The sequence below is a fragment of the Aquila chrysaetos genome, chromosome 11 (genome assembly GCF_900496995.4).
Source record: "Aquila chrysaetos chrysaetos chromosome 11, bAquChr1.4, whole genome shotgun sequence".
In the NCBI taxonomy this organism is placed as follows: Eukaryota; Metazoa; Chordata; class Aves; order Accipitriformes; family Accipitridae; genus Aquila; species Aquila chrysaetos.
In genome coordinates this window covers 988,339-1,013,266 of record NC_044014.1, presented here as the reverse complement: position 1 = coordinate 1,013,266, position 24,928 = coordinate 988,339, and the positions used below count along the sequence as shown (strand labels likewise).

Genomic DNA, 24,928 nt, shown 5'->3' with positions numbered 1-24,928 from the left:
ACAAGACTGCAAACATTTGGCTCCCATTTTAAACTGAAAGACTACAATGACACACCCAGTTCCTTTTGATAGCTATTCCAGTTGAGAAAGAAATAGATAGCACCTCTGCAATGCTGAGTGTCTGGAACCGCGATGAGCAAGACCTGAAGCAAAATGGCAGGGACTGGCTCTGGGCAGGACAAAGCAAAGAATCACTTATGTCAAAGGCAATAATAGCCTTAAAGTTAACCAAGATTAATCTAATTTGAAACAAGACAGAATTCTTAGCTTTCATGCAAATAAACCACACAACCCCCAGTAGCACTGAGTAACAAGGAAAACTCTGCATGGGAAGGGCATGGTAGGGGAGGTCTTGTAAGGACTTTACCTGATGGTGGGGAAAGCACACAGAGGAAACAACATTTAGGGTTTGCTGGCACTTCTCTACTTTGACAGAAGAAAACTGAAATGCAGAAACATATTTACATCTGCACAGAACACACTATGTAAACTCATCTGGCCAAAAAGAACCTTGGGGCTGTTGGTTAACAGCCAGCTGAATATGAGCCAGCAGTGTGCCCAGGTGGCCAAGGTGGCCAATGGCACCCTGGCTTGTATCAGAAATACTGTGGCCAGCAGGACTAGGGAAGCAATCGTCCCCCTGTACTTGGCACTGGTGAGACCGCACCTCAAGTCTTGTGTTCAGTTTTGGGCCCCTCACTACAGGAAAGACATTGAGGTGCTGGAGCGTGTCCAGAGAAGGGCAACGAAGCTGGTGGAGGGTCTGGAGACAAGTCTTAGGAGGAGCGGCTGAGGGAACCGGGGCTGTTTAGTCTGGACAAGAAGCTGAGGGGAGACCTTATTGCTCTCTACAACTACCTGAAAGGAGGTTGTAGCGAGGTGGGGGTCAGTCTCTTCTCCCACCAAGTGATAGGACGAGAAGAAATGGCCTCAAGTTGCACCAGGGGAGGTTGAGATCGGATATTAGGAAAAATTTCTTCACCGGAAGGGTTGTCAAGCATTGGAACAGGCTGCCCAGGGAAGTGGTTGAGTCACCATCCCTTGAGGTATTGAAAAGACATGTAGATGTGGTGCTTAGGGACATGATTTAGTGGTGGACTTGGCAGGGTTAAGTCTACAGTTGGACTCGATGATCTTAAAGGTCTTTTCCAGCCTAAATGATTCTATAATTCTATCTTAGAACTAAAAATTAAGGGCAGCTCTTATCAAAGTTATTACAACCTCATTACATTCAAACAGAACACATCCATAGCCATACTTGATGTTCTCTGTGCCTTAAAATTATGAATCAAAACTATCAGAAGAAAGAGTGCAAACAGATGCAAAACCACACAGGATTGTTGTAAGAATATTTTGCTAAATGTCCAACGATCCACCGCTGAGGAAGTAACCCACCTTCAAGGAGAATCAAAAGCAACTATTACCCATTACCATCAACCACACTACTTACGGGCAGGAGACAGGAAAAAGGGTCTAGAGGAAGGACTTAATTTTTGAAGAAAGAAGCTGAAAATACGGCTTCTACGATAGCATTCTCTGAAGGGCCCCAGTAACTTGTACTGGAGTGATTGGGGCAACAGGAAGAGTTTTGATACCTGCTGACAGTGGTACCTGGAGAAACCAAGTCATTGAGCTTTCAGACAAGGGTTTCAGCTGCCTAGGCATAATCAGAGACTGCGAAATGAGGACAAACAGCAGAAGGCTTCAATGTAGGAGGAGAAACATGCCAGAAAGAGACTAGGGCATGCTGGTGGTGGTGTAGTGCTACAGCAAACACAGAATAAAATTAAAGAAGCCAACTACCAGCCATGAGTCCACATGGACTGAAATTACAAGCCAAAATACGAAGGCTATAGCATTGATCAAAATTACCGCCTGTCTGCCAGGATGGCAAAGCTGACTGCAATATGCTAAAGGGTACCCAAGAGGAGAAAAGGGCAGGAAAGGCAAAGGTAAAGTCACTGATAGTTCTCCCTGTCTACACAGACTGGACCATAAAGGCCAAACCAGGAGGTAATCTCCAAACTTAATCTTAGCTACTACCAACTACTGTTCTATGGAACAGTGAGTTACTGCACAAAACAAGATGTAACCCCTGGCTTGGTCCTGAGTAAAATGCAAAACAATTTTCAAATCCACACCAATGCAATTTAGTAGAAAACTCTTGTGGCTCCTCAACCAGGCATACAAAGCAACCATTCCCAAGATCCTCTCCAAGTAGCAACATTTTTGACATTACTAAAAAAGTCTTTTATAGACAAGCGTTCACAGAGTGCTGAGAAGCTGCCTGAAGTTTTTGTTTAGCTCAAGATCTTTCCTTATAATGCCAGAGAGCAATTACTGGATCACAGCATGAAAAACACAATAGAACAGACATTTTCTTCAGTCAGGAGGTGATTCAGCTATCAAAGTGTTTCTTTTGTTTCTATTTTTGGGAAAAAAAAAAATCACTGCTTTCAGATGTCTAAAGCTGACATACCCAAGGTATATTCATCATGACTGTCAGCTGCAGTGAAGGTCTCTGCAGCTCTTCCCTTCTCCTTACATTCTTTCCTCTCTAAACAACCATGTGAAATGCCTGACAGTACTACTGGAAGGTAAGCAGGACAAGAAATTGTGACTAACTAGGGCACACTTTGCCTTTGCAGCTGTAAACAGAAACGAAAGCATATGCCATCATCCCTTCCGTTCCCTCATACCGAAGCTATCCATAATGCACAGATGAAATGGGTGGCAGCAGCCAAGCTAGCACTAGGAAAAAGGGTTGTGCTGGTTCTTCCTGGAAGAGCTCCCCTCGGCAGCGCCGTCGATCAGCTGGGGCCATGCTGGCAGAGGCAGCTGCAGTGCGTCACAGGGATTTCTGCACAGGACACAGAGTCTGGTGGCAGCGAGGAAGGCAATGGTGCTGCCTGGAGGGCTGGCATTTCAGGAGAGCAGGAAGCCGAGAGAAAAGCTGAACTGCAAGTTTTAGGATGTTAGGCTGGACATGAAGAAAGGGACTTATTTTACTGAGGGGCTTGGATGCAAGGACTCTTTGATGCAGAAAAAGAGAGAGTCTAAATGACAATATTCCAGAGGGAAGCAGGGTCTGTAGCTCACAGCTTTGGGACAGGTCTGAGAGCAGGCATCCACCTATGAGGGGCTGGGGGCAAAGACAAGAAGGGCAGCGCACCGACATAACTAAACAAAGGCCAATCTAAGGTTAAGGACCGAAGTCCAGAATACATTTATATACCATATTGATAAACACGGTGTAAAAAAATACAGGTAAGATGACCAAATACAGGGCTAATAAGGTACCCTACCAACTTCTAAACCACAGATTTTCTCTGAAGTTTGGAAGACTGACAAAAATTCCATGGGAAAAAAAAAATCTGCTGCTCTCCTAAGAATAATCAGATGTTTTTATGTCAATTAGCATGCAATATGTATCTATTAGTGAAATCTGATTCTGTATGCCAGCCAGTTGTATTTCACTCTATGATAAATGCTATTTCTATGGCTTGCGCTATATTTTTTGAAAATATAAATACACTCGCACCATGCTTTGTTTTCAAAGCAATAGCAGTGAAAGGCCACTACCAAACCACCAGCAGAGTTCAGGGCTTTGTTTAATCATAAACAGATAATGGGAAATACGATGAGAAACAACTGCTGATGAGTTGGCAACAACATTTCACACAGCATATGTCAGGGGGCACGAAGCAGCTGGCTGGGCAAGATACTATTTTGAGAGAACATTTGGAAACATCACTGAGTAGCTTTTCTTGCTAAGTGTGGCAAGAGCAAAGCGTCACTTTCTTCCAAGCGTAACTCCTAAATACATGTCACTAAACCATTAAACTGGAAACAGCCACCACAAACACTCCGTGCTTTAATTCTGAGAATTATACAAAAGTATTATACCCACCCCCATCCCACTGCTTGTGCAACAGCCTCTCCCCCCACGCTCCCCAACGCATGGGTAGCTGAGCACGGGAAAACTTTCCCAGCAATCCGATACAAGTGACCAACACAAACTTCCAGGTAGAAGCAAGTGGGTGGAGTAATATTTTAAGAAAGTCCCACACAAATGTCAGACAACTGTAAACAGGTTTATAAACTGCAAAACACCCAACAGATCATGGTGGGCTGAATCTTTTTCTATCATCACATTCTTTTGAATTCGAGTTCCAAACTTGAGAAAGCTTGTAAAAACTAACTAGTTCCTTCATTTTAATTAACCTATTCTTTGAATACAATCAACGAGAACAGGTGCATTCTGCATATGAATTTAACTTTTTTTAAAAAAGCACTTCACAAGAATGTAACACTTTAAAAAAGATCCTGCTTATAAAATCACACACATTAGAAAATGAACAAATGCATGCACCCATTTCAAGAGACTAATTTAATTAATAGCTATTTTAACTTTGGTTTTGAAATTAGCAGAACATCTTCAAAACAATTTACCTACGTCAACATTTGAATTCTCTTTCAGATTACACATCCTCATTAACTTACATGAGTTTATGGCATATAAGGGCCTCTAGTTCACTCCAAAAGCACACATTAGTGCACAAAAGAAGTGGAAAAAAAACCCACCACTACACACACATGCAAAAATACTAAGGTAAGAATTATGACTGAATGTATATTGCAGACTCCAACCATTTCGGTTGGGAGGCATCTCCAGAGGTCATCTGGCTCAAACCCCTGCTTAAAGCAGGGTCACTTTTAAAAGGTAGATCAAGCTGCCTTGGCCAGCTGAGTCAAGACCTTCCCCAAGGACAGGACTTCCCCCACCTCTGGGCCCCTGGTTCCAGTGTCATATAGCCCTCCTGTGAAAAGGCCCTTCCTTACATCTAATCTGAATTTCCCTTGCTGCAGCTTGCATCGATTGACTTCAGCTGTAAACCACTGAGCAGCTGCTGTCCTCCACCTTCCCCACAGTCACCCCCAAGATGGCTGAAGACATCCAAAACATAGACACAAGAGATCTCCAACAGTTTTATTTATTTTTAAAATTTTACCATTACACATACAGCTCACCATCACGGCAACATGACACATGCAAAAAAGCTGGTAAGAATACTGAGTTTCTGCTGATTTTTTTCTTTAACTTTAAAGTGATGTTTCTTGTTAAAAAATTCCTAGAAGAATAGACCTGATTCATAACTAGTAGCTGTCATCAAGATTTAAGCAGACTCAGGCCAACAGTGTGACATGAAACCTCCCCTCTCAGTTCAGTAACGGAACGAAGCCAGTGTTTACTTCAAGCCAAAATAAGATTTCAAGGCACGATGGACAACTTTCAACAGACAAGTAGGAGTTTTGCTAAGCACAGAACTTGCTCCGTAAGTTCTCTCTGAAAAGCAGAGACTAGATAACAAATAAAACACAACTAATACCCTCTTGCCTTAAACGATTACTTTCCTAAACCTACAAAGGGGACACATCCAAAAGACTAAGCTGAAAATAATTTCATTTGAATTCTTAAATACATAATACACTGCATAAGGAATAAACAACACAAATCAAGTAATGAATTCATAAATGGACACAAACATCATACCAAGAAATTAAAGAAAACTTAAGTCAAACACATTTCTGTGTCTAAGGTATCAGAAAGAGGCTGTAAGCCCAGAGCAGAAATCGTCTCCGAGAGGAACCTTACTGGACTTAGGCAAGTGTCAGACTTAAGTCCTTCTGCAAAAAGATCCCAAGGCATCTACAGGTGAACTTCAGTTCAATAACAGAGGAAGACTCACTGCGGAGTACTTTATTTAGCATCACTTATCACTAACGAGACTCTTCGTCCATAAGGAAGAGGATATACTTCTTTTGTCATTTGCATTCAAGATCACAACTAACCAAAGTTCATCAATGACTTTGCTTTTATTTCCTACAACCAACCTGATTTAGGAAACATACTTAACATTTAAGACACAACAACACAGACCTGTTACCTTTCTAAGCACTTAGCACTTCCCTAGAAGTGTAAGGGTTTTAAAGTTTACATTATGCCACCTTCCAAGGGGCTTATAGATCAAAAACATATTGACACGGGAATTTTGGGGAAACACAAAATTAATTTTGATTTCTTCCTGCTCTTTAGGATTTAGGGGCAAAAATTGCATCTTCACAGCTTTCACTCAGTATCTACACTGATTTAGGAAAAAACCAATCAGCGTAAGAGGCCAAAACTAAACAGAGCATCAGCAACACTCACAGCTTACAAGACAGGAGCCTGCATCCTTACAGCACTCCAGACAGAGATGCCGGGAAGGGATGCTACCTGAACACCGGGGCTTAAATGCTCTCAAGCACCAGGTGCGCCCAATTACACTCCATTTGGGAGACACCAGCTGCGTTTCCTGACGCCATCACAGCTCTGTCACGCACCTGGGCTTCAAAACCCCAGGCAAGGGACAGACCCCACGGGCTGTCTGTCTCAACAGGACTGTCCCTCGCACGGTTCTGGTCGCCAAACAAGCCCTGACTCTCCGTGAGCCCCCCGCTGCCCCCCGGGGGGGGGGGGGGGCAGGCCGGCTCCCCTCGCCTCTCCTCAGCCTGGGTCAGGCCGTATGTGGTGACCCTTAAACCGGCCCCGGGTCCGGCACTCGCTGACAGAGCAAACGAACACGCTCATCTTTGTAGGAATCGTCACAATTAAACATCGGGGGAGGGGGGGGGAACAAAAAAAAAGTGAAAATAAAGCAGAAGGCATATCAACAAGGTGATCTCCACAGCTGTCCCCAGCCGAGGCCGCCATGGCGGTCCCGGCCCGCCGCGCCCCTCAACGTAAAGGTGTGTTTGTAACGGTGAGTTTGGACCCCCCCGCTGCCTGCCTGCCTGCCTGCCGCTCGGGAAGCGCCTCGGCGGCGAGGACATCCTCCTCCTCCTCCTCCGTCTCCTCTGCGAGCGCCGAGCCCGCCGGGAGGGCCTTCCCTGTCCCGGGGACCGCCACGGCCCGGCCCGGCCCGCCGCCGCCGCCCGCGCTCGCCCCCTCCCTGGTGGGGAGCCGGGGCGATGACGTCACCGGATCAGGCCGACCGGCAATGGGCGCCATTTTGAAACCCCGAAACCTCCCGCGGCGGCAGCTCCTGTGCGGCGGCGGCGGCTGCTGCGACCCGCTCCCGCCCGGCGCCTCCCCCCGCGGCCGCCCGCCCCCGCCCCACCGGCACCGTGCGACATGGCAGGTGAGGCCGCGCCGGGCCGCCTGCGCTACGGCTACGGCTCCGGCTCCGCCTCGCCCGCCGGCCGGAGGGCGCCGCGGGAGCCGGCGCGGCAGGCCGGGCCGCAGCGCGCCGCACGGATGCGGGCGGCGGGAGGCAGCGCCCTGCCGGCGGGGCGAGGAGGAGGAAGGGGACGACGACGACGGGGACGGAGCGTGGGCAGCGGGGCTGCCCCGCGGGGCGCCGGGCCAAGCCGCGGCGTGGGGCCGAGGCGGTGTGGCCTGGGCCGGGCCGGGCAGGGCGGCGGCGGAGCGGGCCCCGCTGGGGAAGGGGCTGGGCCGGGGCCGGGCTCGGGGGTCGGCGTGGGGTTCCGCGTGGGGTTCCGCGGGGTAGCCGCTCCCCTCACCCACCGCCCTCTCTCTTCCCTCTTCAGGGGTGGCTGGAGGTGGAGGCGGCGGCAGCAACGACTTCCAGTGGTGCTTCTCCCAGGTGAAGGGGGCTATCGACGAGGACGTGGCGGAAGGTAAGGGGAGGGGAGGGCCGGGCCGCGGCGGCCCGCCGTCGAGCAGCCTCTGCTGTGCCACAGGCTCCCGCAGGCGCCGGTGCCTCCCGACCGCGGGCTGCCGCTCCGCCGGGGACAGCGGCACCAACACCCTTTTCTGCTCTCCTCGCAACATCTGTGTCACCCCGCGCTGGAGGAGCCGAGGCTGGGAACGGCCGAGCTGCAGCATCTCCCCGGTCCGTGCCCGAGGCTCGGAGGACGGGGTGTGTGTTGCAATGACTAAGCTAAGCGCCTGTGCTTCCAGTGCGATGTGCTTTTTTTTTTTTTTTTTGCGGGAGAGCATAATAGAGAAGACACGGTGCCTTCCTCCTGTTCTTTAATTCTAATCGCTAGGGAGAAAAGGTAATGACAGTGGTAAAACACGGAGGGGGGGGGAACACAAATGGAGTCTGTCAGGCTTGTCAGGTTTCACTCTGACGCAAAGAGAGCAACAGAGGGAGCGTGCAGGTCTGTCATTTGTGCTTGATTTAAAAAGTAGAGTTTAAAGGCTTCCTGCAGCTCTGAAGAGATTTTATTCCTACTTGTTAGCATTTGGAAGCTATAAATAGGGATATTTAGGGAAAATGGACATACCTTTACTTTTCTCTGAAACAGTTTCTAAGCATGGCATGTTTTGGAATGAGTAGAAAATAAGCAATGTTTTAATTGGAGAAAGTGTTTTCCTGTAGTATGTAGAAACAATGTGAAGTTTTGCTCGACTTTGATGAGAACGTTCTTTTTTCCTAAATTTTCTGTGTTAAAACTGTTCAGGCTAGCAATACTATTTAGAAAAGAGGGGGTGACGTATGTGTGTGAAACATAATTCTGTGCTGTTTATTTGATTTTTACTGCATTAACTGAAATAGCTGTATTTACTGTATTAAGTGAAACAACTTGCAGTGCCAGTGTGTGGTTGTCTTGGGTTTCGGATTTTTTTTTTTACTGGATGCAGTAAATATTTTTTCTTACTGTCTACTACAGGGAAATTATGCTGACAGTGTTTTCATTTTCATGCCACTTGTTTGGCATTCCATTTAAAATAATAGCTCTGGGAGGAATAGACTTGAAAACTGCTTGAGAAACTAGTCCTCAGACTCAGTTGTTTTCTTTCTTTTTTTTTTTTGTTTTCCCTAAATATATTTTGTAACTTGTACTATTGTTCTGAAGTTCCCAGAATTCTTATGAAAATGTATTTAAGTAGCTTTCAGGAGTTTCCCAAATGGTCTTTTTTTTCTTAGGATCTATCATCTAGGTGACTAAAAGTCAGTTCGCCATGTTGCAAAAAATACACTTCTATGAGCGCCTTCCCAGTCAATTACTGAGCAGCATGAATTTGTGTAGAGCTGGAAAGCTTCTTGTTTTTGAAACACCAGTATGTCCTAAATCCAGTTAATTAAGTGCATAACAGGACTGTTGGAAGAGGAACTTATATTACTTGATAAGACACATCACCGAGGAAGAGCTCTTTGGTTAGAGAGGGGCAAGCTCTCTGTTTTGAGTAATTAGGAGTGGTAAGGGGAAATAGTGATGATAATGCTCAACCCTTTTACCCTGGATTTTCCCAGATGTACCTTATTAATGTGACTTTTCTTGGAGCGAGGACTTCAGATTGTGCGTGATGCTACTACATATGAGGAATTTAATTTTCTTCATAGGGCAATTAATATAAGTAATCATTCAGCACCTGGTTTTGCAGAATTGGTACTAGAGTTTTGTTTTCCTACTGGAATACAAGAACGACTTAGTTTTTGTGACTCATTGTCTTTATTTTGGTTTGTGGGCTCCCCTGTCCCCCCTCACATTAGTTCTTGCCTTGAAATTTGAATTAAATAAAGGAAATATGCAATTTATTTGCTAATAATTGCCTGAATTTGATTCAGCAGTATGCAATAAGAGTACAATTACATTGCTAGATTTTTGGCCCCAATTATGGAAATACTTACTCGTTACCTTTTTTAAAACATCTTTTACAAAACTGCACATCTAAACCTATTTGATGGGTGACTGTTGCCTTGAAATAGCCTTACTGCAAGTATTATGTAAAACCACTGTGAACTTCATGTAAATTTTTGTGATAGTGAAAACCTGCTACTTCTGTAAATTTTTTTTTCTCTTTTCTGTTTTGTGAAAAATAAGCTCTATAGAGGAAATCTGAAAAAGGCAACATAAAGCAGCTGTCAAACATATTAAATGCAGGCTTTTTTGCTAAATGTTCTTACAGGCAGTTCATTCAGTAGTTGAAATTTCGAAGCCTGATAGTTAGGCAACTTGACCAAAGTCACTTCTTTTTTAAGTGCAATTCTAGAATACATTTTATATTCAGTAGTTGTTTCTCACGTGTCTTGCTTTAATAAAAATATTAACATGGCTATGACAAATTGCTATAGTTTGATTTGCAACTGCCATCTTTATTCCCAGGATTTTTTCTAACTAGGTCATTAATATAGAAAATCACATTGTCTCCTCTTTGTCTTTTCTGTGTATTCACTTTCTTCGGTGAGTAATCTTTGAAATCTGTACAATGCTCTGTTTAAATAAGTAGAAGAGCAGTGTTTATATTTCCAATCTGGCCATTTCAAAGAGATTGGGAAAATATACCAGTTATTGGAATCCATAGTTTTCTAAATCAGAAAAGTTTAATTGGATTCAAGGAGGAGGCTTGGAGGATAAAACAGATATTGAATGAAAGAATTGGTACTGAGGATGGCAACAAGCTTAATTTAAAAAAGAAAGTAATTTAAAATTGTGTTGTAATTTTGTTGTTAGTGTAAAACCATGTGACTACAAAAGCCATACTGATTGCCTGTGAAACTTGTTATTCTTGGATTACCTTTTTTGGTAGAAAGTACTGTTCTAAATACAGGTTTGGGTTTTTTTTTTTTTATAATGCTACCTGAGACCTAATCGGTTTTGTGATTTCAGTGTTTAATTTGTTTTGCATGTTCAAAAACGTTCTTTTTGTGGGGGGTTTTTGGCAAGCAAAATATAAAACAGTTTATTAAATAGTGTACAGATATGCCCAAATTCCCTTAGGCCAGATGTTCTGCATATAATCCATGACCACTTCTGGATGTAATTAACAGAATATATTATTTTTATATGGAGTGAGTGGGCACTATAAATCTTCCTAACTGACTTGTACTAGTGACAAGTTGGAAATACTGGGAAGAATGTCTCATCCTTGTCAGAATGTGAACCTGTATGCTGTGGAGATTATGGGTTTACCATTATTGACACTGGGATTTCTTTGGGTTTTTGGATTGCGATGAACTGTTCCCTTCTGTAAATGCTGTTTTAATTTGGCACTGGTTAGATCTATCTTCCTGTTACAGCTATAAGCAGCTTTAAGGGTATGGTTACTGCACTAAATGAAACAGGTACTGATTTCCTCTGGGAGCTTCATCAGCATAAGTCTTAACCTTTTTTAAGTGTTATATTTGAAACCTTTTTCGAAGCAGCCGAGTGTAAAGCGTAGTCTTGCACATAAATGCTGGACATGGTGCCCTTTCGTAATAGCAAGAGCTCTTGGAAGCTCCCATTAGTTAACTTGAGGATGAACCTTTGTAAGGTGTTTTCACATGAGCAAAACTTTTGTTCTTCAAAAAAAGTTGTCACTGATTTTCATAATACTTGTCTTGGATTTTCTACTTGTTAAGAAATTTTGTATCTCCATTTAAAGATCAAAGAAAAGAACTGGGTTTTTTAAATACTCCAAATAGTAATTGGTACTGACAGCACTGATAAACTGAAAGATACCTTGTTACCATCAATTCAACAAATTCTTTACATCTCCTTTTTAAAGCTGTTACAGTGCAGAGTAAGTCCCCCTCGGAAGTTTGTCAGAATGCAGAACACATGTAGAGAAGATGACCATGATCTAATAAAAATATATTGGACTATAATCCTGTAATTGTTCTCAAGTCTGGATACAAGTGGTTTAAAAACACTGTTAAGGTTACATCGTCTTTACAAATCAGTGGTTTAAAAATGTTCTCATGTTTTGTTCAGGAATTTAACTGGCCTATTCTCACTGTTTTTAAAGCAAATTCTGGCATGATTTCAGACTTTAAAAAAAAATATTCCAAAAGAGGTACAGCTATTTGACATCTGGTTAAAATTGCATGGAAGAAATGACAGAATTGGTAGCTATCCTTAAGATTACTTTTTTTTCTGTGAGAACTGGAAAATATAGTAATAATGACTCCATTATTAAGCCATATGTATTGTTTCCTTTCATTATAAATAATTGGTTATCCCTGAAGATGTCACTACTGGAATGAGGCAGAAGGTGGGCTTTTAAGTTGTGTTTTGGTTTGGTTTTTTTCTTGAAAAGCTGTGTTTTGCCATAAACAGGACTTTAGATGCCTGTTCTTTTGCCCTCAATCAAACATTATGCACTTACCCCTGGTTTATGGTGATATGTAGTAGTGTGTTCTGCGTCGATCCTTTGACAGTTCACCACATCTCTGCTCCCCAAAGGACTGTTGTGAATATTCTGAAGAGCCACCATTTCTTTCAGGCACCAAAGATTTTGAAAGTTTCCTTGATCTTCCCTGCTTTGTGTCTGTTGTATATGGTATTCTGCATGATACATATGATGACATAATACTGACTTTGGGAAATGTTTTGGTGGTTTTTAAATGTGAACAGAAATAATATTTTTGCAAAGTTTTGAGCTGAACACTTTATATATTGGTTTCCTATTGGAGAAAGTAGTCTTAATGCTTCAGGTAGACCACTTTAATCTTGAGTCTTGGTGCGACCCATGGACCAAGAATTTGTCTTTACCCTTTATTCCACACCATGCTATTACCTAAAAATTTTGTTCTCAGCCAGCAGTATTTAATAATAAGTGTTCTTCTGAATTCCAGTTCTGTCAGACAGCAAAAAAACCAGTGTGTTATGCCACTGGAAAGTAAATTGCATGTACTGTATATTAACGTATACGTAGCTCTGGAGACTATTAAGACAAAGTGATGTGTGTGAGAAATGCAATGTTGGTGAACTTTTGGAAGTTTCTCTCTCATAATGGTTAGAGTATGACTCCTCATAGTGGGGAAGTCCAGATTTACAAGTGAATAGCTATGCTTTTAAAAAAAAAAAAAAAGCGCTCCAGGTGATCTTCAGGCTTCATAAAAGTGGTCATATCAAGTGATGTCTTCTCGGTTTTCTGTGGAGAAGAGAATCTGTCCTCCCAGCTAAAATAGTTACAGTGAATTTAAATCTGTAATCTTTACCATGGTATCAAAATTGATTTTTTTTTTTTCTGGCATGTGCACATGATGGGTTAATGGAACTGCAGGGGCAGGAGGAGGAGTATGAATGTAAGTACAAAAATGTTTAGCATTCTGAGAATTGTGAAAATGATATCTATCTTTTTTTGTAAAGGAGACTAGGAAATTTACAGCCTAGGTGGAGACCTTAAAGGCATTCAGAAGTGGTTCATAAATGCCTTATTTTGCTGTTGAAGTTCACCCATAGCTTTTGTATCTAGCATCTTATTCCTGACTCAGATACATAAAAGAAAGTTAGGACAGTCTTGCCAGAAAACTACAGAGGTGGAGGTTTATGGGCATTAAGTGGGGGGGAAATCTTAATACTAGCAAAAGATGGCAAGTGGAATATTAAAGAACAGTTAACAAAATCCTTTAAAAACTAAGCAACCACTAGGCTACAAGAGAAGACAAATTACTAGGTTCAGCTGGATGGTACTTTGATTAAAATGTGAAACTGCAGGAATGCATAGCTTATGAATGAATGATAAACAGTTTGGGTAACCAAAAGTATCAGTTGCAGAGTTGTAAGGTAGGAGTGCATAATAAAACATTTTAGTAGTGGGAATACAGAAATTAGTACAAGTCTTTACATCTGTATTGTTAATCTGTGAATAGTGAGAGCTACTGCTATTTGTCTCTCTGCAGAGTGGTAGGCTGTGGTGACAGCAGGGTGTATTACCTATTGACCCAGGAAATCTTTGATACGGTTCCCACGTGTGCACTCATTACTGTGCCATTTGTTGAGTATTTTAAACATCTGGGGGAAATGCTTAATCAAAAATGACAAATAACACTTTATTAATTTTTTTTTTTTTTTAAAAGGACAGGAAGATGTGCAAGGTGCAACTGGAAGAAAAATTTTATTTACCCATCATATTAAGACTTTTACTAACTCCTAATAAAAGTACAGTGACAAACATGACAATTAGCTACTTAGAAAAAAACTAACAGAATAACATTAATTAATTAAATATACTTCTAGTAAGAGAAAGCTTATTGGAATTACTATTCCAGAGGTTAAAAAATAATACTGAGGCAATAGATTTGCACACAGAATACTGGATTGTGTCATGAATATTATAAATAGCCTCCATAATTTCTCACTGCTTGTAAGAAAAGGCACAGCAAGCTTTGGCAAGCATGAAAGTAACGTTTATTTCTGTCTTACTGAACTTCAGCTTTACTACTCTCTTTTCTTGCTGCTGCTTTAGCCTTTCTTTGTACTAACACATCCAGACAACTACATGCACTTTAAACTCCGTGAAGACAGGGTGGTTTTCAAATATAATTCAAAGGATTCCAGCATCAAATTACAATCTTGTTCCATTGAAAAGAAAATGCAAATTTAAATAAATAAGAGAATTGCACGAATTGTCTTTTATGAGATGCAAACTCTTAGGTGACTGTTAAATCAGCTGAACAAGTGTTTGGTTTGGGGGAGTTTGCTGGGCAGCCTGGCCTTTGGAACAGGTCTTGGGAACAGTTTGACACCTTATGTTGCTTCTTTTCTACCAGTTTCTTACAGCACTCTGAAGAGGATGGCCTGCGCGCTCTCTCCTCAGAGAAGCCAAGTGGCTTAGGTCCAGATGGGGTCCGGGACACACAGGAGCTGGCAGTCTTCCCCAGAGAAATGCTCTTGCTTGTAGTTTGCCACAGCCTGTCAGTGGCAGCGCTGACTTCAAGCAGCTTCTGCTGCTTCTCGAGCTGTACTGTGCTGGCCAAGCCGCTGTGCTTCTGTTGAAGCAGCTCAGGTGCCCTCTTCATGCCCTTGGTTGACCTTAAATCTGTTCAGTGTTTTAAATTAGTTCAAAAAGCAGAGTTATTTTGGACCGAGTTAAACTCTACCGAGTACTTAAAGGCAGTTCAAGCAATTTTGTAAGTTGTTTGAGTATTAGGGCATTAAAAATTGTTAGGCCTGATGGATACTTTACGTTGGCAGAGTGCTTAGCAGAGTAAGCTGGAAGAAATTTGGTCTGAGCAAAACTATACCACCTTTGATTTATTCTCCTGACTTTCTGTACATTTCACTTCTGTGTTAACTCTTCAAATAAATCCTGGAAGCGGAAATCTAAAATCTGAGTATATAAAGTGGCATATTCTGAAAAATAGGTGATTTTGAGTAACTTCGATGTATATGTATATTGTCAAGTGATTATTGATGACTTTAAAGTTCAGCTCACCTTTCAGTACAATTCAGAGATAGAAATCTGATTTCTATCAACTGTTAAGAAACAATATTTTAGGAGCAGTAACAGCAATACCAATCTTAGTCCATCCTCATTGCAGAGTAATACCATTCTTTTTCATTGAGTGTTCTGGCAGCCATAGTATGGGGAATCCTCATTCACCCAGAAGCAAATCAGCGAAAGGTACAGAAATGAGGGAGAGGGGAGAGGTTGAAGTGTGGAAACCAGTGCTGAAGTCAGAAAACTGCAGTAACTGAAATTCTGACAGTGCTTGCCTGCCCCAACACGTAGAGGAGAAGGGTAGGGTCTGGTTTGAAGCAGAGTGCCTGCCTGTGGCTCTCTGCTGTCGTCTGCTGTGCTAACTGTTGTGATCCAAATTGAAGAACTGTCAAACTTTACACCAACTGCTTCCCCTCTCCCCATCCCACAAGCCTTTTAATGTAAATAGGTACCACTGGTGATGTTTGGGGAGTGTTGTCTTTCAATTATTGTAAATCAAGTAGCAAGCAGTTCTAAGGCCCTGTGTCTCTGTAAGTTGTTAAGCTCAAATATGATTTTGTTTTTCAAAACATTTTTTCTATTATTTACTGTTTAGCAGGTGTTAGCCTCTAAATTTCTTCATTCTCTTTGATAACCTGTCCCTCTAATGGGTCTCTGTATCTTTTTTCTTTAATCTTACTTGCTCCTTTATTTGAATCTTCTTTTAGTTGCTCTGAAACGATAGTTCCTTGCCGTTCTCTGTATGGGCCCCAACTGACCATGTTTTTCACCAGTCATACCTCAGAATGGTATGTTGTCACTGTCTGCTGCAAAAGAGGTTCTGTTCATTCTGTTGTCATGTCTTAACAGTTCAGCACAACGTCACAGGGAGATCCCAACTTCTGATTTCTGAGTTGATTTAAAAGCACATAACCTGCACTTACCCCCTTCTACGCTCTCCGCTTCATTCCCGTGAACTGTAGGAGACCATACAATGTCTCCCACAGCTTTCTCCAGCTGTAGAATAAAATGCTCTGTAGAATAACAGTGTGTGTTGGAGGGAAAGGTGTGTCACCTTTGATCTTGTTTACAGGCACAGAAATGTTCTTTCTATGTTTAGTTTCCACTGGCAATCTCCCTTACAGTTTATGCCAGGCATCTGGCTTTGGTCCAGATCCCGTCATTTCCTCTCAAAACATGAGCCTCTTCAGAGAGTGCATAGTCCCTAAAGCAGTTCATTCTTTGGATCTCTAGGACAGATCATGGAAAAAGGTGCTGTGTATTAAAAATATTTTTCAAGGAGAGGGACAGGAGGCAGGTTTGCTAACATGCATTTTTTGGTCAGTCTGTGTACTGAATGTGAAGCAGTGTGGTGCCCATTATGTATTTGGAAAATTTTAAGTTAAAACCCCCTATGTCTTGGTTTAACCCCAGCCAGCAACTAAGCACCAGGCAGCTGCTCACTCGCTTCCCCCCACCCAGTGGGATGGGGGAGAGAATTGGAAGGAAAAAGGTAAAACTTGTGGATTGAGATGAGAACACTTTAATAGAACAGAAAGCAAGAAATGAATAATCATAATAATAACAATAATAAAATGACAATAATGCTAATAAAAGGATTGGAATGTACAAGTGGTGCACAATGCAATTGCTCAGCACTCGCTGACCGATGGCCAGTTAGTTCCTGAGCAGCAATCCCCCCAGGCCAACTCCCCCCAGTTTATATACTGGCCATGACATCATATGGTATGGGATACCCCTTTGGCCAGTTTGGGTCAGCTGCCCTGGCTGTGTGCCCTCCCACCTTCTTGTGCCCCTCCAGCCTTCTTGCTGGCTGGGCATCAGAAGCTGAAAAATCCTTGACTTAGTATAAACATTACTTAGCAACAACTGAAAACATCAGTGTGTTATCAACATTCTTCTCATACTGAACCCAAGACATAAGACTATACCAGCTCCTAGAAAGAAAATTAACTCTATCCCAGCTGAAACCAGGACACCCTAGAAGTTGGAGCAGCCCCCTTTTTAGATATGTTCAAAACCAGTAACTGTTTGACTTCCTTGTTCATTAAATATCTGAGGAGTGGGCTTTTGACAAAAGTCTCTGAAAAGTTTAGAAGAATAAGAGAGAAGTTGATGCTGCTTGTGTCTAGTTAGCGTTAGTCCTAAGCATGGACTACAGCTGCAAAGTCATTAATCTACTGTGTGAGCTATGAAGTAATTATGTTTTTTCAATTTTTGGATTTTAACTGAAGTAGCAATGTGCGGCCAGCTTAGAGAGGAAAAGTTCATAGTAGCTAATTTTAGGCATCTAATTTAGATGTTCTGGATCTCTTTGCATTCTCCATTACCTAAACAAAGAGCCCAGATGCTGATATCCGTGACAGTTAGAAATACCTAGTATGAATCCTTTGTGGGATTAAATTAGTTTGCAGGTATAAGCTTGCTGTCATCTCAGAATCCTAACAAATAGTGGTCTCTGTCATCCTGTCCCCCTTTGCCCCTCAATAACTAGCCCGGGAGGCTTTGGAGTTTATAGAACTTTCTCAGAATTATGAGAGGAGTTTTGTGATATAGGGAGGTTAATATTCAGCAGTGATGCTAAAAGGCTTAGAGCACTTACACTGAATTGCGAAACATCTATCAAGGCTTTACAGGACAGTATCCTGAGTCAATGAGAATGGTTGCCATTACATTATTATAAAGATGGATATTTGTAGCTTTCTAGTGTGTTGGGAGGGTGTTTACTATGCATGGAAGTGCTTAGTACTTTTACATTTGGGGATTCTACAGAATCATAATTTAGTTGCCAGCAATCCTTTTAATCTTTTTAATATAAATACTAGCTTTGAAAACAGCTAGGAGTTTCCTATTCTGTATGTAGACTGTACCTAAGTTAGAAGTCCTTTTCAAAAGTGAGGCTAAACATTAATTTTTCACATCTGGAAAGAAATATTGCCAGACTAAAGTCTTACTGTGAAGCCATAGGTCTTGCTGCTCTCCATAGTTCACAGGAGGAAAGTTTACATGGCTACTTCCAGAACAGAGAATCCTAGCCACACTGCAACAAAAATGGAGGGAAGGTTGGACAAACCTCTCTGTTTCTGGAAAATCATAATCACAAAGGTGTCTTATATATGAGAAGAGTGCATTAGGATGCTGTACATGAGCAAATATTATGATAGTTTGTCTTTCCTCACCCTTTTGTACATTTCATTGTGAGTTATTTTGCTAGTATGGAGAAAAGGCTGAAATATTCTGCTGGGAAAGAAGACTGGTGCTTGTACACATAAGAAAAAGATATGACATATAATAAAAAAGCTTTAGAAATTCCAAAGTTAATGGGATGATTAAGAACCTGCGAAGGCTTGCTTTGTTTTTTTTTCTAAAAGTTTTAAGCTGAGTTGGAAATAAAGAGCAAATATAGGTGGGTAAAGTATGTTGAGCAGAACACTGAGTGATTGGTTTGGAATTAATTTTGTGGTTTACCTCTAGTCTTGTAATTTTTTTTTATTTTACTTTTTTTAATTTATTTTATATATTCGCTTTGAGGATACAGGATAGAATTATTTTGGGGATTGATATTGCTTCATTTAAACAAGGCTATAGGAAAAACTTTTTAATTCATACTTTTATATATAAAAAAGTGTAGTGCTGTTAAAAAAAAAACATTGATTCATCATATTCCAAATTTTTTAACTTAGAAAATATTTGAAGAAAATTTCTATATTTTTGTCCTGATGTCTCCCCTTCACTTCCCTATTTCCATATAGCATGTTGGCGACATACTGTTTCAGTGCTGATTTAAAATTTCAAACTGCTTTTTCCAGTTGGTAGTCAATTAGGAAAGAGAGGCATTCTCTGCTGGCATGATCATTTTACCTATGCATGTTGTTTGCCCTCTTCTCCCTGTACATTTTGTTTAAAACCATAGAATTTGGGTAGTGTCTGTGTTTTAGCACGTTTCCACAGCTCTTAATGTAAAGGAACCCAAGATTATGTTTGGCTGATAGCACTGCTAGTAAATAATAGCTGTGTCAGACAAATGATGTTGACTTCACATGCATGTTAAATCAAAAATGATGCACAGTCTATCTTGACCAAATAATTCAGTAAATACTTTGATAGTGTACATGGGAGAAATTAATAATATATTTTTCTCTTTTTGAAACTAAATGGAAAAGTTGGGTTTGTGACTGAAATAATTGTGTATGTTAAGGAGTCATTTATTTCTGCTAGCATGTTTACTGGTGTCTCAAAGGGTAAAAATGATCTGTGTTAAAATGGCTTTCAGATTTTTGTGGTAGTGGAATATTAGTTTTGCTACTGATAAATCTTTGTAGCTTGAGGGCTACTTAATGTTTGAGTAAACTACTGAAAATGTCATAAAATTATTCTATCAAGTCACTTCACTGATTGCTTACCTTATCTGTCCATTTTTTTTTTCTCCTTAGTTTACTACTTTCCCATGGTGTCTCTTGAAATGCCTGGATTTTTTTCCTGTGTATAATTGAGTGATAATGGGATGTAGGATTTTTTTTTTTTTTTTTTTTTTAATTTTAGCACTATCATCAGTCTTGGAGTAGAATTTCATTAAGATTATGTCTCCAGCTAGTTCACTAGCTTTCTCATTTTAGTAGAAAATTCTTTGCTTATGTTGTGATAGTTGGTATTTTTAACTATAAACCTCATAGCCAGCCAGCCATTTGTAAGGGCTTTTAATTATACATTCACACAATTTAAGCATGTATTGAGCACAAAGTGAACATCTAATTGTGAAAATAATTAGTGTGGATCAGTATTAAAGCCCAACAGCAATATTAGACACATACACAGAGATTTATTTTTTTGACGTTAAATCTCAATTCTCGTACATCTTGTTTTCCCCATGATTGTCAGGCAGGAAGAATGAGTTGGCTTTAAAACATTTTCGTGATTACCCTATACATATGTTACACAGATTGTTATGAAAGGGCCTTGTTTAAGTTTGTTTTCTTTCTTAAGAAAGAAAAATATTCCAGATTAACAAAAAGCTTTATGTGGACCAGCTCATACACTTTCTGTGTATGTAATAATTCTTTGCTTGTCTGAGGACTGAAGCAGGGTATGGCACATTACATCAGAGAAATGTGACAAACTTTGGAAAAGTCAAATAGTGTATCAGCATTACAGGTTGACAAATTTTTTCTGACCTGTCACAGAAAGTATATTTAAGAAAAGGTTTAAATCACATACAAGGTACCCTGTACATTCTTTTGACTTGCCTGGGGTAAAAAGCCTGAACAGGATTCACTGGGAAATCAATGAGCTAGAAACTGGTCTCTTTATAGCATCTAAACCATCTGTCCATCATCTGCTGAGTCCTGTTTATTTATAGTGTAGGAAGGACAGGTATTAATATTGATAGCCTGGGTTTAGTGTATCAATAATCTGAGTTTTCCTTAACCTTGCAAAGAGAGGAACAGAGGTCCCAGTCACATGCAGGTTGACATTATTTAATGTGTCATTGTTTAAACTTGGGCATTTTGCTTCTTGTTTTAACACTGAGGTTCAGTGAAATGTTATAGCTGTGTTCAGCGTGTAGGTATAGTTTTGACAAAGTGGATCTTTATGGTAAGTGGAAATGCATAGCTTTTCTATTTATATTTTTTGATTGAACACACACTGTACCACTCTATAGCCTTAAGGTTTTTTTTGTTTACATATATGTATGTATACGAATACATATTAAAATATATATATTTAAGGATGTGTGTGTATATGTGTATGTATATATAAAGATTTTATCAGTTGTGCTACTAGAAGCTCATAATTCTAAAGCAATTTCTAAAGTAAGAGATCATTTAGTACTAGTGAAACCTTTATACCATACGCTATTTTCCATAGGTAACTACTTATTGCTGTAAATTCATTTCAGCAGTTTGGAGAGGGGAAGGATTGTTTGGGGTTTTTTGTGTTTTCAATACTTCCTGCATAGTCTGTTACGGAGGCAAATGGCCACATACCAGAAATTGGCTACAAAATGTGGAATTGGTGTAAAGAGAATAGGGGGATTAATTTTTGTTCTGACAGTGAAAAGCCAGAAGAGTTTGCTTCTTAATTGCTTGGAAGGGGGCCAACAATGAAGGGTCAGGTTTGCAAAGAGCTCTGTGGTTGATGACTTGAGAACTTGTGAGGTGGTGGTCGCTCTAGTTGGGCGGCACAATGGCAGGTAAGGATCACTGTGAACGGAGAGGGAGACTAGTTAGAAACATGGTTAATTTTTGAAAGTAGGTCAACTGAGGAAAAATTGGTGTTTTCAGTATGCAGTATGTACAGCAAGGGTGTGGGTTTTGTTCTAATGTTTTGGGTCTGTTGAGGATTTGGGATTAGCCATCATCCTGTTCTCTACCAAAATGGAGTCTTTTCATAACCTTTTGAAGAAAGGTGAATATAAAAATAGATGTGTCTAGAAGCAGGTTAGTAATGCGATTTCGAAGGCTGGGATAAATCTGTAGAAAGATTTTTTTTTTTTTTTTTTTTTTTTTTTGATCAAAGAAGGTAAATCATGATCTTTATACACTAGCAGAAAAACTGTTTCAAGGGCATCTGTTAATAAAAGATGAAATACAAATTATATATCGGAAAAACTGATTAGACTTCCTAATCACCTTCCTCCTAAGAGTAGGGGATTATTGAAAGGAATTTAAAAGATAGTACATCAAAATCAATACAGGAAAGTAGTTTTCATCTAGTCTCCAATTGCAAACTCTGAAACTAATTGCTATCATATACTTCAAATCTTACAATTTTCATACCTGCATAATATAATGAAATATTTGCATGGCTAGCAAGTGACAGTATGGATAAATGTTTACTTACAATTTTATGCTAAGTGGTTTGTTGGTTTTGTTACCATATGCCTAAACCCTGTGACAGAAATTTGTAGCCCTTTATCTCTCTGCCCCTTGGTTAGAGATCGTTTAATGCAATTATTTCTTTATTGCCACCTCCAAAGGTTAATTGTGGCATGCAGTGGTGAATAAATACTGGTTGTTTTCAGGGTTCAGTCCCAAGGGCACTTATGTCAGTTTCAACTGGAGATCCTGCAGTCTTTTCCTTTGCTCTCCTGTTCCTTCAGCTGCAATCATCCTTGCCTCTTATCTGTTGTATACATGCTGATGCTTCTGCACAGAGTTGGTTCAGGAAGCTCAACTGGAAAATTTTTTCTTTTGTTCTTTGTCGTTGTCTTCCCCCCCCCCCCCCCCCCCCCCCCCCCCCCCCCTTTGGCAGAGAGGGGACACCCAGTTCAGGTTCCTGAACTAACTACGTGAAAGCTCAGGGGAAAGGCAGGTATGCCTCAACCTCAGTTTGATCAATGCAAGCTGCAGTGCTGCTCCAAAGTAACACTGCACCGCTTTTGATATGATTCTTACTTTTGGAAGCTCTATGCAGTCATATCTCTGTTACTTATTTCAGCATTTACTGTCAACAGGTAGAACACACAGTTCGGATTCTTAAAATGATGTGCCTTCTCTTTTATGATTGAAGGTCCTCAAAAGCTTAAACTGAGAAATGAGGAAGTGGTTTAGATCGCAAATAAAATTTTGTTAAGCTTTGAAACATGGCTTATATTCTGGATACTGTTGATGTAAATGAAGAAGTTGTGTTAATACAAGTTGTAATTTTGTGTTCAAGTCTTGAAACATCTTGATTTGCTTTACACATTACAGTGCTATTTTATTTCTGTTCTGTTTACAGCTGATATTATTTCAACGGTTGAATTTAATTACTCCGGTGATCTTCTTGCAACAGGAGACAAAGGTGGCAGAGTGGTTATATTTCAAAGGGAACAAGAGGTCAGTGACTTGAAAAACAAAAGTGCTGTTACTACACTGTTCTTGTGTTGCACAGTCTCACTTCATCTTTTCATGCCGTGAGGTTTAAATGGTTGGATAGTTTTCTCAGAAAACTCTAAGGTAGCCAGATTTCTAAGTATCTGCCTTGTGCTGAACTTGGTGGTTCCCCTCCCCTCCCTTCAAAAAAAAAAAAAAAGTCCCAAAAATACAAGTGAGTTCTTTATATATGTACCTAGTATGCTCAGTATCATTTTGCAAAATTGCCTTTGGATTTTCTCCTAAACTTTACACTTGGTCATATTGATCTAAGACAAATCATAATGCTTTTGAAGATAAGGTAAGAAAAGTTTATAAAAAAGGATACAAGTTAAGCTGCAAGGACAACAGGATAAGATGGTTCAAAAATTGAAGAATTAAGCATGAATCAAAAACATTGGGAACAGCTACTTGTCCAGAAACACTTGAGCATTTTCAGTTCAGAGGGTAGGAAGACTCTTCCTCCTACAATTACGTAGCTTTTCAGCTGGCTCTTCACAATGGTATGCAGTTATGTGATAATGCTATGACGTATTCTGTCCATTCATCGATGCAGATATATCACTGAGCTTTTTATATCCAGAGAAATAGTGAGTATTGGAAAAGTTCACTAAAAGCTGAAAAATAATTGTCATGCCTTGTCATGTCTGGGGGAAATCTGGAATTGTCTTCTTTAAAAAGTCGATATTCCTCATGGCAATTACCCTCTCCCCTGCCACTGAAGAGCATGTTTCTCCTTTCCTTTGAAGAGCTGATGAGAATTTGAGCCTTTGGTTATGAGCCTTCACCTGGATCAGAAACACCAAAATTGATCGTGGAATTTTAATTCAGCTTGTTTGTGCATGAATTATACTAATCTTTAGGTGCTGTGGTTTTTCTCAGCAGAATCCCACTTCTTTTGTTGTGTGGTTCAAGTGATGCTCAGTTAATGAACAGCTATCCAATATTTTGCATTTCATCCTCACTGTGATACTATTTATGAAACATTTTACCAAAGGTGACTTACCAGTTTTACTGAGGATTTTGAGAGCTAGTGAAATGAAAATACTATCGCTGAAAAAGCTACTGAAATATTATACTACTACACCTAGACAGCTCATAGCTCATTTATCATTTAGTTTGCTGTATAGACTTAACTAAGGCACAGAGAGATCAAGGTCAAAAGTGTCCACCTGCTTAGGATCTCTGACTTTCTTGATGCTTGTTTAGCGTGGAACTATTATTGGTTGGCTTTCAGCTGTTAGTGCTCAGTTGTTCTGTAAGTCAAAACCCAGCTGTCACATCATTTCCTCGCAGTATAAAAAAAAACCAAAAACCCAACACCCAAAAACCAAAACCCAAACAAGTCAGACTATTCACACAGGAATATTCAACTGTCTTCTTGGGAGCACATGCAGACTGTAGGGAAGAGTTGGGTACAAGGGTCATTTCTCTTGTCATGTGCAAAACTGCAGAATTTCTGGAGTGGAGGAAAAAGTCTAAAATAAGTATATAATACTAGAACCTTAATAAAATCTTACAACAAATATTTTTAACAGTCTGGATTTTAGACTAGGTTAACTACATTAATAACAACTTAGGATAGTTATAAAATTTCCCATATACTTTAATTTGGGAAGGCGGGCTGAAATGTTGTGCGTCGTGCCCTGAACTCATATGACATTATTTCAGTTCCAAACAGCTGATTATTCCAACCAAATGTGTGAGTAAAGAGTGAGACCACTGCCTAGTGCCAGAAAAGGCAGCTTGCTCAAAATGCGGGTGGCTAGGTAAGTAATGTAGATAACTATACTGAATAGTGTTAGTTGAGAAGATCCTGTCCAAAATGCTTAAAAGTTAAATGACAAGTAGGGGGTAAAATAATGTAAAGTCTCAGAATTAACTAAAACTCCATACTTTTGAGACATTGCAGGAA

The 24,928-nt window shown here is 40.5% G+C and overlaps 1 protein-coding gene across 5 annotated transcripts in view; it reads left to right on the top strand.

Annotated features, from left to right (window-relative positions):
* The first annotated feature begins 7,010 nt into the window (after positions 1-7,010).
* PPP2R2D (protein phosphatase 2 regulatory subunit Bdelta) overlaps positions 7,011-24,928 on the top strand; it is a 31,484-nt gene continuing 13,566 nt past the window's right edge. Inside the window, exons 1-4 of one of the 5 annotated variants that reach the window (XM_030029788.2) lie at positions 7,612-7,680; positions 13,001-13,022; positions 22,880-22,977; positions 24,685-24,782. Coding sequence is in view for 1 of the 5 variants with exons in the window: in XM_030029785.2 (XP_029885645.1) it covers positions 7,175-7,181; positions 7,591-7,680; positions 22,880-22,977 (195 nt within the window). In the remaining 4 variants the exon portion in view is untranslated. Of the gene's footprint in view, positions 7,182-7,587; positions 7,681-8,041; positions 8,062-13,000; positions 13,023-22,879; positions 22,978-24,684; positions 24,783-24,928 lie in introns of those variants that run through there. The other 4 variants (XM_030029785.2, XM_030029787.1, XM_041127124.1 and 1 more) reach the window with 4 other exon arrangements.